Below are 16,127 nucleotides of genomic sequence, written 5' to 3'. Positions count from 1 at the left end.
TGCCCCCAACTTCCCTCCTCTGCCGGCCTGGTTACCCCTAACTGCCCTCTCCTGCAGGGTTGATCACCTCCAACTGCCCTCCCTTGCAGGCCGAGTGCCTCCCAACTGCCCTCTCCTGCTGGCCATCTTGTGGTGGCCATCTTGTGTCCACATGGGGGCAGGATCTTTGACCACATGGGGGCAGCTATATTGTGTGTTGCAGTGATGATCAATCTGCATATTACTCTTTTATTAGATAGGATAGAGGCCTGGTACAGGGGTGGGGGCCAGCTGGTTTGCCCTGAAGGGCGTCCCGGATCAGGTGGGGGTTCCCTTGGGGTGTGGGGCGGCCTGAGCGAGGGGCCTGTGGTGGTTTGCAGGCTGGCCACGCCCCCTGGCAACCCAAGCGGAGGCCCTGGTATCTGGAATTTATTTTTCTTCTACAATTGAAACTTTGTAGCCTGGAACGGAGCCAAGCCTGGGGCTCCCTCTGAGGCCGGTAGCCATTTGTGTTGGGGTTATAATAGAAACTTTGTTGCCTTAAGCGGGTGGGCCCGGCCAGGGTGTGCAGAAAGCTTTGCTTCCCCTGTTGCCAGCGGCAACCCTGGCCTGCTCTCTCAAGCTCCATTCTGCCGCCATTTGAATTTGTTTACCTTCTATAATTGAAACTTTGTAGCTTGAGTGGAGGCTTAGGCCTGGCAAGGGCAGGCGGAAAGCTTGGCTTCCTCTGTTACCTAGGAAACCTTGCTCTCTGTGGCTGTAGCCATCTTGGTCTGGGTTAATTTGCATACTCACTCTGATTGGATGGTGGGCGTGGCTTGTGGGTGTGTCGGAGGTATGGTCAATTTGCATATTTGTCTATTATTAGATAGGATTAATTGGAAATGTTCCAACAGACTTCTAAATAATTATTGGGCCAAAGAAGTAATTGTTGAAAATTTTATTTATTGATTTTAGAGAGAGGAAGGGAGAGAGAAACATCAATTTGTTATTCCACTTATCTATGCATTTATTGGTTGATTCTTGTATGTGCCCTGACTGGGGATCGAACCTGCAACCTTGGCCTATTGGGACAACACTCTAACCAACTGAGCTATCTGGTCAGCGTGAAATTTTTAAAAATATAATTTGGAAACTAACAACATTTATTTCATATCAAATTATAGGTTTAGAGGTGTAATATTTAGAAGATTGAAAATGAATTAGTTAACTTTCAACTCAAGAAGTTAGAGAAGGAACGACAAAGTAAGTCCAGAATAGTAGGATTAAGGAAAATAAATGCAGAAATTAATAAAACAGAAAATAAATTAGAGATGATTGTCAAAGTCAAAATTTTTCTTGGAAAAGATTAATAAACAGGCACACTTTGTGGCAAGGCTAGTCAAGAGAAAAGAGTGCACAAATAAGTGGTTAGAAATAAACAGAAGGACATAGATATGGCATAGCATTTAAATTTTTATTGATTGATTGATTTGAGAGAGAGAAACATCACTTTGTTGTTCCACTTATCTATTCATTTCGTTGAGTTTTATGTGTACCCTGACCGGGGGATCAAACCCACAACCTTGTCGTATCGGGACGATGTTCTAACCAACTGAGCTACCCGGCCAGGCCTATAGATTTAGCGTAGTATTTAAATTATAAGAATAGAATGAAGAGTTTTATTCCAATATTTTTAAATACTCAGAAAAAAAAATGGCAATTTCCCAGAAAAATATAACTTAACAAAACTGACTCAAGAAGAGGGAAAAACAGAATTCCCAGCGTGGGAAGCTATCCAAGTGTAGAGTGAGTGTTGAAAGGCATTGAGCAGCCCTTCGCTCATTCATTCAACAGCTATGTATTGAGTCCCACCCCAGGCACTGTCGTGGAAGCTGGGTGCAGCAGTGAATAAGATAATCAAAGCCACACACGCTCAGCTCTGTCGGAAAGAACTGTCCATGATGATGGTCTTTATTGTCTCTGGCAATATGGTAGCCATTGGCCACGTGGCTCTAAAGCACTTGAAATATGGTTAGTGCAACTGAGGCACTGAATTTTTAACTTTATTTCCTTTTAATTAATTGAAATTTAAGTAGCCAGATGTGACCAGTGGTTACCTAGCTAATGGCTTCCTATGAGAGAATAACTTGTTGAACTCTCAGGACCCCGAACTCTCCAAAAACAGCTCCTCAGTCTGAGGTGGTCAGCCCTGGTGGCCACGACCACATGGTCCTGTGGGCTCGACTCACCTGTTCCTTTCTAGAGCATTTTCAGGTGCTTTATCCCATCGGCTCCTCACTTCCCTCTTGGGGCCTCAGTGCTCAGGGACCCTTCAGTAGGCAAAGGATTGAGTGCTTACTTTGGGGTAACCATGCCCACCCCTGGCACATGCTGGCCTCAGGTGCCTGGTGTGGTAAGCACTCATTACACACCGGGAAGCGTGGAAGTCAGTGAGCGAAGGGGTGCGTTCTCGTGGGCCTTCTCATGGGCGCTGCAGGAATGGGCAATGCTGTCCCAGGATGCGCTGGAGAGGCGGGTGGGGTTGGCAGGTGGCAGTGGGTGGAGCTGGGCACAGACAGGGAGCAGACTGGCCCGAGGGCTGATGCTGGCCTTTGTCTCCAGCTAAAAATGTTAGGAAATAAAACAGAAAAAATACTAACAAAAATGTGTATGTGAAGCAAAGCCCCTCTATTGCGTATTTTCACAGATGGACAACATAAGTATCTTGGGCTCAAGAAGAAAAGGCAAAGCCGTGTGGATGGTGGAGATAACGGATTCTAGAATGAATTTCTTTGTAAACTCAAAAGGCCTTTCCTTTCTTGGCCTCTCATCAATGCAAACAGGAAACAGGGTCTGGCTGCACACAGGAGCTAGACCTGGAGGCCGACGTGCACACGTGCGGGGTGGGGGCCCTCCCTGGACCCCCCACTCCTGCTGTCAGGAGCTCCTGCCCTTTGCTGCACAACTCTCGAGGTGGTGGGTTGCAAACTCACCAGCGGCCGTGCCCTGGGGTGCTGGCACCCGGCACCCCTCGAAGCACAAAGTAAAGGCTCCCGGAGAGCAGATGGACGGCATTGCCGTCCTCCCTGAAGATGCTCAGGGCGTGGGACGCTCGTCCACGTGCATCGCTCAAAGGGGTCTCTTCTGCTTCTGTTTTCCAGGGATGATCGTGGTGATTCTGCTGCTGCTAGTGGCTATTGTGGTGGTTGCGGTCTGGCCTACCAGCTAGCAGCAATGACGGGACCACCAGCTGGACTCCTGCCCGTGATGGAGAAGAGCTCAGCACCTTTTGATACACGGAAGCTGCTCTCAATAAATCCCCTCAAAGCTCTGAACGCTCCATGTGCGTGGCTTCGGTCAAAGCAAACTGCGTGGCGGCCCTGGAGCCGGCGGAGTCTCAGGCCCAGTGTGGCCCTCTCAGGTCCTGCCTTGGTCGTTTTTGTGCCAGCCCAAGGTTCCTTGAGTGGGCACTGCCACGGCTACAATGGAGTCCACCCACCCCAAAGTGCGTTGGCGCCCTGGGGGATGGTACCGAACGCATAGGCAGTGAGTAACCGTGAATGTCTGGTCTGCTAGGAAATGGTGTGCCCATGTAGGAAATAAGTGAACGGTCAAGGCCACGTTGTCCAGCCCGGGCGGAGGGAGTGACGCGAGGGCCGACAGGTGCGGAGTCGGTGTGTACCCAGCTCCCTGGCGGTGCTGCCATTGCTGCAGCCTCTCGGGACTCGGCGGAGCTGCCTTCAGACCCAGAGGCACAGTCTCTCTCATTTCTGCGGTGACATAGCCGCTTCCAAGGCTGAAACAACTTGATCAGCAGCCAGAATGCGGCCGGTGCATGAGGTGGGTGGGGAGGGAAGAGATCGGTCTGGGAAGTACTGTTTAGGGTTGAAAGAAAGGTGTGAGTATGGAGTCAGGGGCCTTACTCGGCTCCTAACCTGGCTCTGGCAGCCCCGCCTGTGAGTGCACCAGGGAAAGGAGCAGACGGGGAGTAGGCCTGCAGGCGGTCCCGGCCCCTGGGGGTGTTGGCGAGTTCCAGGTTAGAGGGTAGAGGGCCAGCTCCGTGCCCGCTCTCCTGTCTGTACAGAAAGCAGGCCGGGCCAGCTAGCCCTGCTTGGCCCTCTCTGGCAAAAGGGGAAAGAATTCGCGTTGGTGATGGGGCAGGTTCCAAAGCACAAGACTTCACTGAGGCAAAGCAGCGGACAGGCCTGTGTTGGGGGAGCCTGGGGATGGCGTATGGATTTCCTAGATACTATGGGCGTCTGCGCACACGAAGGCGTCACCGGACCCCCCGTGGACAGACGGATGGGGTGAGAGGGCAGGGAGCGGAGGCAGTTACGCGTGAGCCACGCTGTCGGGGAACCGGATTGCAGAGCCCAGGAGAGGAAAGGGAGCAGGCGTGCTTCAGGATGGCCAGGATCCGAAGGAGAGGAGCCATGCTGGGCAGGGCCAGGGGTGCATTTTGCTTGTGTGGGGGGAGCGGAGTGGTTGCCGATGGATCACCCACAGCAGATCAGGAATCTGAGAGCCACGGCTTTCAGTGTGTCTTGCAAAACCCCAAATCTGTAAACAGTGTCTCCTTGGAGCCCCCACTTTGGGGCTCATGGGAGGCCGCATTGAAGGTCTGTTTGACTTTCTCACCTCCTCTTGACTTGCTCAGCACGGAGCCCGGCAACTCGTGGGCGTCTTTGAACCGGAGCCACGGCGTTCTGGCTCCGCCGCACGGAAAGGCCTTTTCAAGCCAAACACTGAGCTGATGTCTGCACACAACAGCTTCTGTTCTCGGGAGGAGTGGGCTCGAGGCCCGCCAGCTCTGCAGCCCGGAGACCCGGACCAGCGACTTCACTTCTCTGGACCTGCAGGCGGGGTGGGGTGGGGGGCGGGGATAGGAAGTGGGGGCATAGCGGGGTGGAAGCCTGGCAGGTCAGACTGCAGGGACCTGCCATCCAGACTCAGGCAGTGCGCGCCCAGAGGTAGACGTGCTGGGCAGGAAGGCAGGGCTCCTTACTTAGCTTTCTTGGGGTGCGCTTCTCCCAGGAGACAGCCACCCCACTCTGCAGCGAAGGGCGGACGGGAAGTGGCGAGGCCTTCCCCAATCACTCTGGGGGTCTGATGCCTGGAGCCACTAGAGTGACAGCTAACATCGCGTTGCACTTTCTGGCCGGGTTTGCTGAGGCCCGCCCCTCCCCTCACAGGTGCCAGGAGCGCAGCCCGGGTGGCCTTGCTCTGAGTCTGTCCTGTGAGCAGCGAGGCCTCGCTCAGCAGGAAGAACAGGCAAGGGCGGGACGTGGCACCCATACCGTGGGTGTTTTTTCAATGGAAATAGACTTGATTGAAATAACAGTAGAAGTATTGTTTAACTTAACTGATTATTAATTATAAGCATTTCTAGTCTGGATACCATATAAAGGAATCCAGATAGCTGGTTACCACAGGGACTTTTGCGCCGTTGAAACTTTGTTATTAACTGTAGCTGACCTTAGTCTACGTTAGCCCCCAGCCAGTCTGCTCCTGACCTCTTGGGCCAGCAGAGTCCCCACCCTCCTCCTCAGCCCACCCGCCAGCCTCGCTGCCTCTTTCCTCGGCTTCCCTGAACCCTCACCCCTGCTTCCCCAGCTTCGGGTGGCACGAGAGCTCGTGGCAAAGACTGAAGACCATCTTTTATCTAGTTAGTAGCCCCCCTGGGTGAGTGGAGTTTCCCCCCTTTATTTAAAAAAGGGGGCCATGATTCATCTTTCCTCTCGTAGCTTTGTACTTTACACTTCTTCCCAAGTCACCTCTTTGCAGAAAGGAGCTGCTGTCCGGTGAGCCTCCGGTCTGATAAAGCAATGAGTTCATCCGTCCGGTGCTGTTTCTCACTGGCTGTTTGGTATCCACTCCCAGTTTTTCTTGGCATATTTCTTATGTCTTTATTTAGTCTTAGAAGAGCATCGAAGAGGTGTCTGTGCAACGAAGTCTGAAACCCAGGAGTGTGTCTGAAACCCATGAGTAGGCAGCATGTCGGGAAGGGCGGGGCGGGCCTTCGGAAGGAGCGCGTCTCTGCAAGTCCGAGGCCCTGGGAGGCCTTGCCCCCGGCAGGCTCTGGGCGTTGGACTGGACTGTGCTGGGCCCGGAGTCCTGATGGGGTCACTCAGCTTCCTTGTGCCTCACCATTCCAGCCTCCGGCATGGACTTTCCTGACCACTTGGCCGGCACTTAGCAGCGACCCAGCTTATGCCCTGCGTTGAGCTTGGCAGCTGTCAGTGCCCTCTCTCCGAGCAGAGAGAGTGAGGCGGGCCCACGAGGCAGCGGCTGCTCCCATCACGCTCCAGTGTCTCTGACCAACCTGCTTCCCTCCAGCCTGGGACTGGGCCCGGCAGTGGAGGCGTCCCAGAGGCGTCCTCAATCATGGACAACATCTTTAGGAAGGACAGGAAAAGGCCACGTGGTGAGAGCCTTTGAGCACTGGGCCCTTGACGAGAACGACCAAAGCTGAGAGTTCCAAGTGCAGCACAAGCTCTGACCCGGTCTCTCGGCCGTCAGCCCTGCAGGGGCCCAGCTGGGTCTGAACTGGCCTTGGGAAGAGCCCGATTCTGCAGAAAATGCGGGTTTTCTTCCTGGCCTGCCCGGCCACCTGAGACCTGCCTCCTCCCCAACCACCCGGTGTCAGGAAGTGCCGTTCCAGCAGGGACTTACTCCTGGGACTGAACGGGACTCAAGGCCAACCCTGTATGGGGCTGCCCCGGCTCTGACCCCTGGATCTGCAAACAGTTCCTGCTCCCCAGCCGGACCCGGTGAGGAGCTGGGCTGGCCTGTTCCTTCCTGAGGGGAGGCTAAGGCACCACATCCAGCGCCCCACGCCGCAGGCACGGGCTCCACACCTCCCAGGTGCCAGCGGAATCCGGGCTCTAAGGTGTCAGCCCAGCCCCATGGCGGAGACGTGTCTACAAAACAGCCGGGTGCAGAAATTACAGCTTCCTGGTGACGATCGGCTGCGCTGCATAGCAACACAACATGTTCCTAATGACGGGATTGTTTGTTTAATAAAGAAATCACAACCATTTGGAGATTTAAATATAGTTTCTCAGAAACCCAGTGAGCTCAGCCCCGGCCCTGCACCGCACAGAGCCTTGAGCAATGGCCTGAAACATTCTTGAGTTTGACTAACCCTGCAGTCTTCTCCCGTGAGTCTGCTCTTGGCTTTCAGGAAACGTCCCGTGAAAGGCAAAGCCTCTGCTTGCAGGTTCAGGATCAGAGGGGGCCGTCCCAAGGTGCACTCTGCCGGCTGCTGACTCTGGGGCAGGTGGGGAGCGTACCTGTGTGCCCTCCCCTGCGGTGCCCGGACCTGGAGCCCCAAGGAGTGGTAAGGATGCATCCCAGGGATGGTTTGGGGGGACTCAGATACAGCTCAACCCATTTGAGAGACTTTTAGCCCCAGGACTTCCCAGCAAAGCTGCCTTTTCCTTTTTGTTTTTTATTTATCTATTTTTTGGTAGTTGGAGCTCTGTCTCAGGCTCGGGGAACCCAGTGGCTGTCCTGCTGGGAGTTCTTAGCGCAGAATCCACGTTCCTTAAATGGCACCAAGCCCTGCCATCCTCCCCTCTCCCCCATGCCCACCGCCCCCAGCTCAGACCACCAGTGAAGACTGGGAGACAAAGAACAGTGTACAAGAGTTTATTTAATTGATATCTGAATTTAGTTCTATCATGTGGGGCCCACGTTACAAGTTCCATCTGGGTCCATTACAACTCTAAACAAACAAACAAAAAAACTTTAAAAAATCCACAACTTTTTCCATGTCATTAAATATATTCATATATAATAACCATAATATATTAGTATGCATTGGAAAGGAGCACTGACCCAATGTCATGGTCACAACTAAACATTTACCATTCTGAGTGAACAGAATTCCGGAACGCAGGGGGGAGGGGGGAGTGCACCCAGGAGCGGGGGTGGGAAGGATGGCGAATGACGAGGAGGGGGCTGGCTGGGGTGGCAGAGGCGAGGCCTCAGAGTACACACTGTGATGCCCCTGGGGTGTGGCATGGCTGCGGGTGTGCACCGTGGCCCCGGAACCCCATCCTCAGTCTCTCTCGTGGGGTGTGATGGGGGGCGCTTCCTTTGAGCATTGAGATCCCAACATTTTTCAGTTTCCTGGAGGGATCATTTCCTGATTGCTCAGAATCTTCTCGATTTCAGTCTCATTCCAACCTGGGGCCAACCCAAGAAAGTCGATACCCATTTCCTGCGTGCTACCGTGGAGGCAGAATTCCAGGTCATGGGGGCCTGGGGGCAGCTCACAGCCTCCCTCCCATTTCCCAGGACCTGCGGGGCTGCCTCCCGCCCTGCTCAGGACAGAAGCACGGCTGCAGGTAAGTCCGGGCAGCCCCGTGTCCCCCTCCCTCCACCCTGTCTTCGTGACTGTGCTCAGTAAAGCAGCCACTCCGCTGTCAGGGGCCCCAGACCACCCAGCAGGTAAGAAAAAGGACAACTGGGGAATCTGTTGTTTAAAACAAAAAAGGACTAATCTGGTGTGTTTTTCTTCAAATACCTACATATCACAATTCTGGTTAATACACTCTTCGAAATCAAAATCTAGTTCACTTTACATCCCTTCCTAACTGTACAAATGGGCACACCTCAGTTCCTATTCATCTCCTGGTGGAAGAGGGAGCTTCCTCAGGGAGGGGGCCTCACTGCTGAAGTTGGGGGCTGGGTTCCGGCTGGGTCAGTGAGAGGCGGAGGCCTGCGGTGACAAATCCGGCCGCCCTGAAACATGGCCCAGGGGCCAGGCGGCTGGGTGGACTGGGTGGCCTTTGCCCTCGGGGGCAGAGCAGGAGGGTGAGGCTGGAGGCTGGTTGAATTTAAAGCAAGATGTATTACAGCTTGGCAGGCTGCTGGCTCCAGAGCTGGGGGCCTCGGCGACCGCCACTGCTGGCCCTTGGATGGGCCTGGGTGACTCAGACCCAGGGTGGGAGGTGGCGGGGCTGCCACGCCCTTCTGGACAGGCAGGCAGGGAAGCCAGACGGGTGTAAACAACAGGACCAGCCCGAGCGGTGAGTGCCTTCACAGGACTGTGGGCCAGCAAAACGCCAAGGCCTGCGAGGTGCTAATGGCACTCAGCAAACCACGCTGGCGTCAGAGGGCTCACAGCGAGGAGAGAGGTCCCTCTGCTCCAGCCTGGATTCAGGGAAGACAAATATCCCTTCCCAGGGCCATTCTGCCCTCTCCCCCACGGGGGCGTCTCTGCCAGCCAGTCTCCCCTGGAATCCCTCCACACACACACACACACACCCCAGCCAGGCAGCCAAATGTCCTTTCTGCTGCGCCTTCCATCAGCCAAGGCCCCTTTCAGAGCCTTTGATCTACAAATTGTTTGTGCGCCTCAACCACCACTCTTGCTCCGCCCCTGAAGATGTCATTGTGCCCACCCCCACACTGCATTCGCCAGGTGAAGCAGGCCCAGGGTCTCAGGGTGACCTCCCAGGAGCACCCCTCGCAGCCTGCCATGGGAGCGGGTGCGCCGCGGCAAGGGCAGCAGGGCCGTGGTGAGAAAGCCTGGCTCTGCACTGTGAACCCCGTTCCGCCGCTGCTTTCCCGGTGACCCTGGGCACGTGTGCGTCAGTCTCCCCGCTGGTGAGAGGGGGGCAAGGATCCCTGTCTCACGGGGCCGTCCTGAGGGCCACAGGAGGTTGTGGGTAAAGTGCCAGGCACAGGGCAGGTGCTCACTGCATGGCAGCCAGGATGCGGGCCGAGCAGAGGCGGCCGAGGGCAGCCGGGCCACAGGGCCGTGCTTCACACTCAGGGTGACCCTTCTGAGCAGGCAGACTCGAAGGAAAGGGAAGCCCGTTTGCTGACTGAGGAGGAAGCCAGGCCTCTCCGTGCCAGGTGCAGAGAGCTCAGGGGAAGGGAGACCGTGGGCCCCGGGCTAGGAACAGGCCCGTGGGAGGCACTCAGACCCAAAGGTCGGCTGCCCGCTTGAAGGCAGTGTCTCTGAGCTTCGGAAAGGAGGGTATGGGGGGGGCCCACAAAGGGGGCAGCCGGGAAGGATAGGCAAGGCTCTGCCTGGGATAGACCAAGGCAGGTGCAGGCAGCCCGGGGGGGGGGGGGGGGGTGGGGAAGGGGAGGGCCGCAGCAGGCTTTCTCGGCCCAGCAGCCGCTGCCCCTTGGAGCCAGGAGTGAGGGCAGCAGCAGGAAGTGGTCATGGTTTCCGTGGTTCCCCGGAACCTGGTCATTCCTGGCCTTGCCTGCCCATGGCGCGGGCACACTGTACCCTGCTGAGCCAACAGACCCAGTCCTGACTCGAGCCAACCCCTTCCCCCAGCTGGGCTAACCGCCTCTGCAGCCTGCATTCCATACCCATCCAGGCCCTTCCCAGCTGCAGGCACTGCGGAGGGCCTGGTGGGGCTGATGTCATTACACAAATAGTGTCACTGCCATAAACCCAGCCCGTGCCGTCCCCTCCCCTGGAAAATGTCATCAGGGGCTGGTTCCAAGTTTCCAGAGAGGAAACACTCTGGGAGGTGGTGCCTGCCCAGTGCCGCCTCCGACGGGCAGCTCAGTGAGGCACGACCACCCGGCTTGAGCTTCTCAGGGGTGTCTTTGGGTCCACAGCCCTCTGCCTGGGCCAGAATCCTGGGCTGCACCTAAACCCCAGCTGGGGCGGGGGGAAGGAGGGGTCGGTGCCAGCAAGGGTTCCTGCTTCGCCCCACCCAGGAGGACCAGTGCAGCAGGTGGCAATGGGGAACCCTGCTGCCCCCAAATGCCTGTCTGGCCCCTTCAGATGGGGCCCAAGTTGTCCCAACCAGGGGGTCCTGTGACAAAGAAGGGTCAGGGAAAAGGTGGGGGGATTTTCAGTCTTTTACGTTTGGGTGATGGTTTGGCCGGGCTCGCTCAGCCCCTGGCCCAACTGGGGGCCTGAGAATTCACAGTTCTTCTCCTCACGTCCCCTTCTCCATAACGGTACACCAGCCGCAGGTGCGGCTCCACCTGCGCGTTCTGGGTCAGTCCCTGGGGCCCAGATCAGGCTGCCCCGCCCCCGCCACGGCGACCCGCCTGGCCCTAGGGAAGCGTGTCCCTGCTCTGGAAGGAGCCCGTGAGGTAGCTAAGTCTCGTCCTCATTTCTCCAGGGCCTGGCCTGTCATGCACCCCTCCCCGCGTGCGGTTCCACCAGGGGCGCGCAGAGTGGGGCGAGGGGCGGGGCCGCCAGGAGAGGAGCTGCCGAGGCCCCGCCCCCGCCGTAGCCCCGCCCTCCCCTCCCCCCACCTGGGAAAGCCCTCGCGGGCCCAGAGCAGCTGCGGTGCTGCCCGGCCCGCCCGCCCCGCTGCCTCCGCGCTAGGCCTTCTTGCACTTGCCCTTCTTCTCGCGCTGCTGGAACTTGCGCAGCCGCCGCGCCCATGTGTCCCGCCACTGGATCACCAGGCTGCTCTTGTCTGCCACGATGCCGCTCTGGTCCGGCGAGTCCTCCGCGTTGCCCAGCAGCAGGTACTTCTTGAGGGGCTTGATTTTGGGGCACTTGCAAGCGATGTCCCGCGAGCGGATCCACAGGCTCTGGTCACCGCGCCGAATGCGGCTCGCGCCCTGCTTGTACACGGAGATGATGCTCACCGTGAACTTCCACCAGTCCCCCGCCTTGTCTGCCTTCAGGATGTGGATCTGGACGGCTGCAAGGAAGCACAGGCAGGCGGTGGGCGCGGGGCGGGTACTGCCGCCTGTGTGCCCGGCTCCTGCGGCCAGGCGGGCCCTGCCTGCCTGACCCTCCCCGAGATGACAGTGGGGCAGCCTGTTTGATGGAGAGGAAAAGGACACCCGGAGCCGGGAAGTGGCTGCACAGGGCATTCCCACTGGGGGGGAAGAGGGGGGGGGGTGGTGGCAGAGCTAACCTGGAACCCCACCTCCTGATACCTGGGCCAGGGCCCTCGCTTCAGGCCTCACCTCATGCCTATTTTGAAGGGGCCACCCAGCACTGCCTTTGGGGACAAGCCCCCTCTTAGGTCCAGGAAGGAAAGAAAAAAACTACGGAACTGACCCTCGCGCCCAGCACTCTGGGTAGAGTCCATCTGCCCGGGGCAGGTGCCACCAGAGCACCTGGACACTCCTTGCTGGCGAGTAGGAGGGGGACGGGACGCAGGACCTCCTCAGGTGACCCCAGGCATTCCCAAAGGCCCCAATCACTTAGCACCAAGCCTCATGACACCTCCAGACACACAACCTTGCACCTGACGCAATCTCAGAAAACCACAGTGGGAGCTCAGTGCTCAGGTGCAGTGCACCCTGACCCACCCTTCAAGGTGCCCACAGCACCTCCTCCAGAGCCCAGGGTTCTTGTGCTGCCCACTTCCCATCCCTGCCGTGCTTCCCTCCCCCTCACCTCTCAAATTCCCCAGGCCATTCCCCTTCCCCCAATTCTCCAGCACAGTGGTCGCCAACCTTTCGGACCTCACACACCACCAGCTGGCAACCGCTGCCTTAGCTCATGGGTTCTCAAACCAAAGGGCTTGTCAAAACACGAGTTTCTGGGGTGGAAGGAGAATATGCATTTCTCACAATTTCCCACGTGCTGCTGAAGCTGCTGACCCAGGGATCACACCAAGAACCAGTGCCCTAGTGAGTGTCACTGAATGTTATTTCTGTAGGATATTAAGAGATTTTTTAAAAACTAGGAAATACTTTAAAAAAACAAAAAAGAGGAAAAAGCTTATTTTCAAATACTGGCTTAAAGTCAAGAGATTCCCTTACTGCAGGACTTTTCAGAGCATCCTATATAATAAAACCCTAATATGCAAATTGGCCAAACAGCCAAACGACCGGTTGCTATGACATGCACTGGCCACCAAGGGGCAGGCGCTCAACACAGGAGCTGCCCCCTGGTGGTCAGTGCACTCCCACAGGGGAGCACCGTTCAGCCAGAAGCCGGGCTCACAGCTGGCGAGCACAGTGGTGGTGGTTGGAGCCTCTCCCACCTCCGCATCAGCGCTAAGGACCCCTCAGGGGATGTCCGACTGCCGGCTTAGGCCTGCTCCCCACTAAGCCGCAGTTGGACATCCCCTGAAGGGTCCTGGACTGCCAGAGGGCACAGGCCGGGCTGAGGAACCACCCCCCACCCCCGGTGCACCAATGTCGTGCACCAGGGCTCTAATCTATAAATTGTGTAGGGGGGGTGCATGCGCATGTGCCCACTTGGTGCATTTCAGTCACCAGAGCCCCATGGGGCCTACTTGGGGAACTGCTGGTGGGGGGACACATTCATCCTCCCCAGTCCAGTGGATAAATGGAGAGGCCTCTGCCATGACCTCCATGAATGGACTCAGATCCTCTTCTACTAGTGTCCAGGAAGACTAGAGGAATTCTGTATGAACTGACTGCACCCCAGCACTCTGGGCCAAGTCTGTCTGCCCAGGGCCATATTCCCATCCCCTTGGTCAGAACAGGGTGCCTTTCCGGCGCTGAGCCCACTTAGCGTGCTCTGGACCTTTCGCCCCTGGACCCTTCGCCCCTGGACCAGGCTGAGGATTACCCTGGCAGCTGAGTGGACGTGAGTCCCCCCGAGAAAGAGGCAGCTGCTTGTCCCTCCAGATTACCGTGAAGAAACTGAGTCACAGCAGGCTCGGGGGCTTCAGCAACCAGGAGGACATGTCCCCAGGCAGTGCCTAGGGGTCATCGCCTGCCCACTTACAGCTCCAGGCACTGGGCCCACCCACAGTTCAGCCTGGCCTCCCAGGCTGGCGCGCTTCTCCCAAGGATTCTGTGGGCCTCTTGGCCACCTTCATTCCCAGGGCCTCTCCTCGCCCCTCCTGGGCCCAAGGTGATGGGAGGGGCAGGGATGGCTGGGCCCAGGGGAGCATGAAACACCATCCAATGCATCCTTCTGGGGTGAGGGAAGTGGCAGATTTTCCCATATTTTCATTTCATCTGTTCTTGGGCATCCTGAACTTTGCACTCCAGTCTGAGGGCTCCAAAGAATGGCTGCCATGGCAACCGTTTCCATGTTTTTGTCACCAAGGGACTCAACACTCAGTGTGAACTCTGATGGGGGCGGGGAACCCTCCAGCCGAGAGAAGTGGCTGGGTTGTGTGTGTTTGACTGTGCAGACAGAGGTCACCGTGGCAACTGAGTGCCCCTTAGCTAAGCAACGGGGAGCCACCCCCCGCTTTCCTGAGAGCCCTGGTTTCTTCTCCTCAGGACTGAGCAGAATACAGAATGAGCCTCCCTCCGGATGTGGCTGTCCCCCTGCATGGGACCGCAGACCCCCAGCCAGCCAGTGTCCCAGCCAGGGTGGGCAGGGGTGGCCGACGCGGATGCTACAGAAGGCGCCTCTGGCTGGGGCCGCTGGAGAATTTGCATTGATCCTAGGCCCTGAGCATCTGTGGGTGTCAGGCGCTGAATTGTGACGCCCAAATCCATATGTTGGAAGTCCTAAGCCCAGTGCCTCAGAAGGAGACCATATTTGGAGATGGGGGTCTTTAAAGAGGTGATTAAATTGAAATGAAGCTACTGCTGTCCTCATAAGAGGGGATCGGGACACGGACACACACGGAGGAGCGGCCACGTGAAGACAGCGAGAATGCACCTCCTGCGAGCTCAGGAGAGAGGCCGCAGAAGAAGCCCAGCCTGCTGACACCTTGATCTAGTGCTTCCAGCCTCCAGACCTGTGAGACAATAAATGCTTGTCGTTCGAGCCCCGTCTGTGGTGCTTCATTCAGGCAGCCCAGCCACTGGCCTCCGAGTGCTGGGCCTCCGCTGCGGGCCAGGTGGGGGGCAGAGCTGGGGAGGCCGCGCGTTCTGAGACCTGGCTGGACGAGGCCCCGCCTTCCTCTTCCCTGCACTTGCAAGAACGTGGCCCTTCACAGGAGGACTTGACACCGGCCCCACCTTCCTGACCTGGAGCCCCCCCTTCCCCCCAAGGATTACCCTGGACCACCAGGCAGGGCATCCAGAGCAGCCCCCACCCCACTTCCCCAGGCTCGGCCAGCACGGGGAAGGGCACCCACTTAACACTGAGGACACGCCTGGAGGGGTACCCACCCCTGGTCACCTCGCTGCTCTCGAGAATCCAGGGGTCAACGCAGGGGACACTGGTCGGTTGGGACAAAGCACCGGCCCTTGTGCTCCGCCCACCCAGCAGCTCCTGGCAGCTCCTGCCAGGGGTGAGGCAGCACAGGCCCGGGAAGGTGCAGGGAGGGTGGTGGTAGGATTCGCATGATTATACTGGAAAAAATCCACATTTCCGCTGCCCTTGGCAACGCCTCCGCGCATTACACAGCCCACCAAGTATGAGCTGCACACGCAGTGCACGGGCCAAGTCCCCGCAGTGCACACACAGCTGAAAATATTCAAAATACACACCGAAGCGGTGACCTCAGGCAGAGCCGCTCAGCAGGCTCCCGGCGCTCAGCACGCACAGCATGGCACTGCCCGGCAAGCGCGGGGCGCCGCCGCCTCCAACAGCCCTGCTGCTGGGAAGGACCAGGGTCCCGGGGGCGCGCATCGCCTGCCTGGCGCTGGCATGGTGACCTCGGTGGCTGTGCCCACCCCAGGACCATGTCCCTGAGGGCGGGCCCCTGACACCCACACAACACTCGCCCCAGGCCACCCAGTCTCAGACCTCAGGACACCTGAGCCCCCTCAAACTGGTGGCATCCTAAGCTGACACCAATGAGGCCAGAACTCCTGTATTCAGAGGGGCCCCCACCTGCACTCAGAACCGAGGGAGATGAGATGACCCTCAGGAAGGCCGGCCATGAGATCAGGAGACCAGTGAGGCGCACAGAGACCCCACAGATCAGTCTGGTCTGTGAGAGGGTCCAGGTCCGAGGCAGAGGAGCCGTTCTCTGGGGCAGAGACAGGGAGTGGCGGAGGCAGGCGCCGGCCAGGTCCACCTAGCCCCCCGCCTCAGTGATAAGTGGTCCCACCTTGGGGTCCGCACCTCATATCCCTCCCTCCCTCCCTCTGAGCCCCCGTTCACACAGAAAATGAAGCCCAGGCTGGGCGGCTACTGAAAACGTGCCATGAGCTCTGCTCAGCGCAGACAAAAGCGGGCACCGGGGTGTGGGAGTCGGAGCCCACAAGGTGGGTGGGTGAGGCTGGCTCCAGAAAGCCCAACAGAGCTGCGGCCCCGGGGCCGCTGCCGGTCTGCAGGATGGACAGACCCCGGCAAAGGGAGCGGCTCCAGAGCCCAGCCCAGGCCC

At 57.8% G+C, this 16,127-nt stretch overlaps 2 protein-coding genes across 3 annotated transcripts in view; one reads left to right on the top strand and one right to left on the bottom strand.

Annotated features, from left to right (window-relative positions):
* STX8 (syntaxin 8) overlaps positions 1 to 3,795 on the top strand; it is a 246,148-nt gene extending 242,353 nt beyond the window's left edge. The window contains exon 8 of one of the 2 annotated variants that reach the window (XM_079799291.1): positions 3,123 to 3,795. In XM_079799291.1, the coding sequence (XP_079655417.1) occupies positions 3,123 to 3,190 (68 nt within the window). In that variant the 3' untranslated portion in view covers positions 3,191 to 3,795. The remainder of the gene's footprint in view (positions 1 to 3,122) is intronic. The other variant, XM_079799293.1, reaches the window with a different exon arrangement.
* Positions 3,796 to 11,265: 7,470 nt separating this feature from the next.
* Positions 11,266 to 16,127, bottom strand: part of NTN1 (netrin 1) — a 178,941-nt gene continuing 174,079 nt past the window's right edge. Inside the window, exon 6 of the mRNA XM_079797040.1 lies at positions 11,266 to 11,603. Within this exon, the coding sequence (XP_079653166.1) occupies positions 11,275 to 11,603 (329 nt within the window). The 3' untranslated portion in view covers positions 11,266 to 11,274. The remainder of the gene's footprint in view (positions 11,604 to 16,127) is intronic.

This window comes from Cnephaeus nilssonii (genome assembly GCF_951640355.1).
Source record: "Cnephaeus nilssonii genome assembly, chromosome: 19".
Classification (NCBI taxonomy): Eukaryota; Metazoa; Chordata; class Mammalia; order Chiroptera; family Vespertilionidae; genus Cnephaeus; species Cnephaeus nilssonii.
This window is presented reverse-complemented; position numbering and strand designations above follow the sequence as displayed.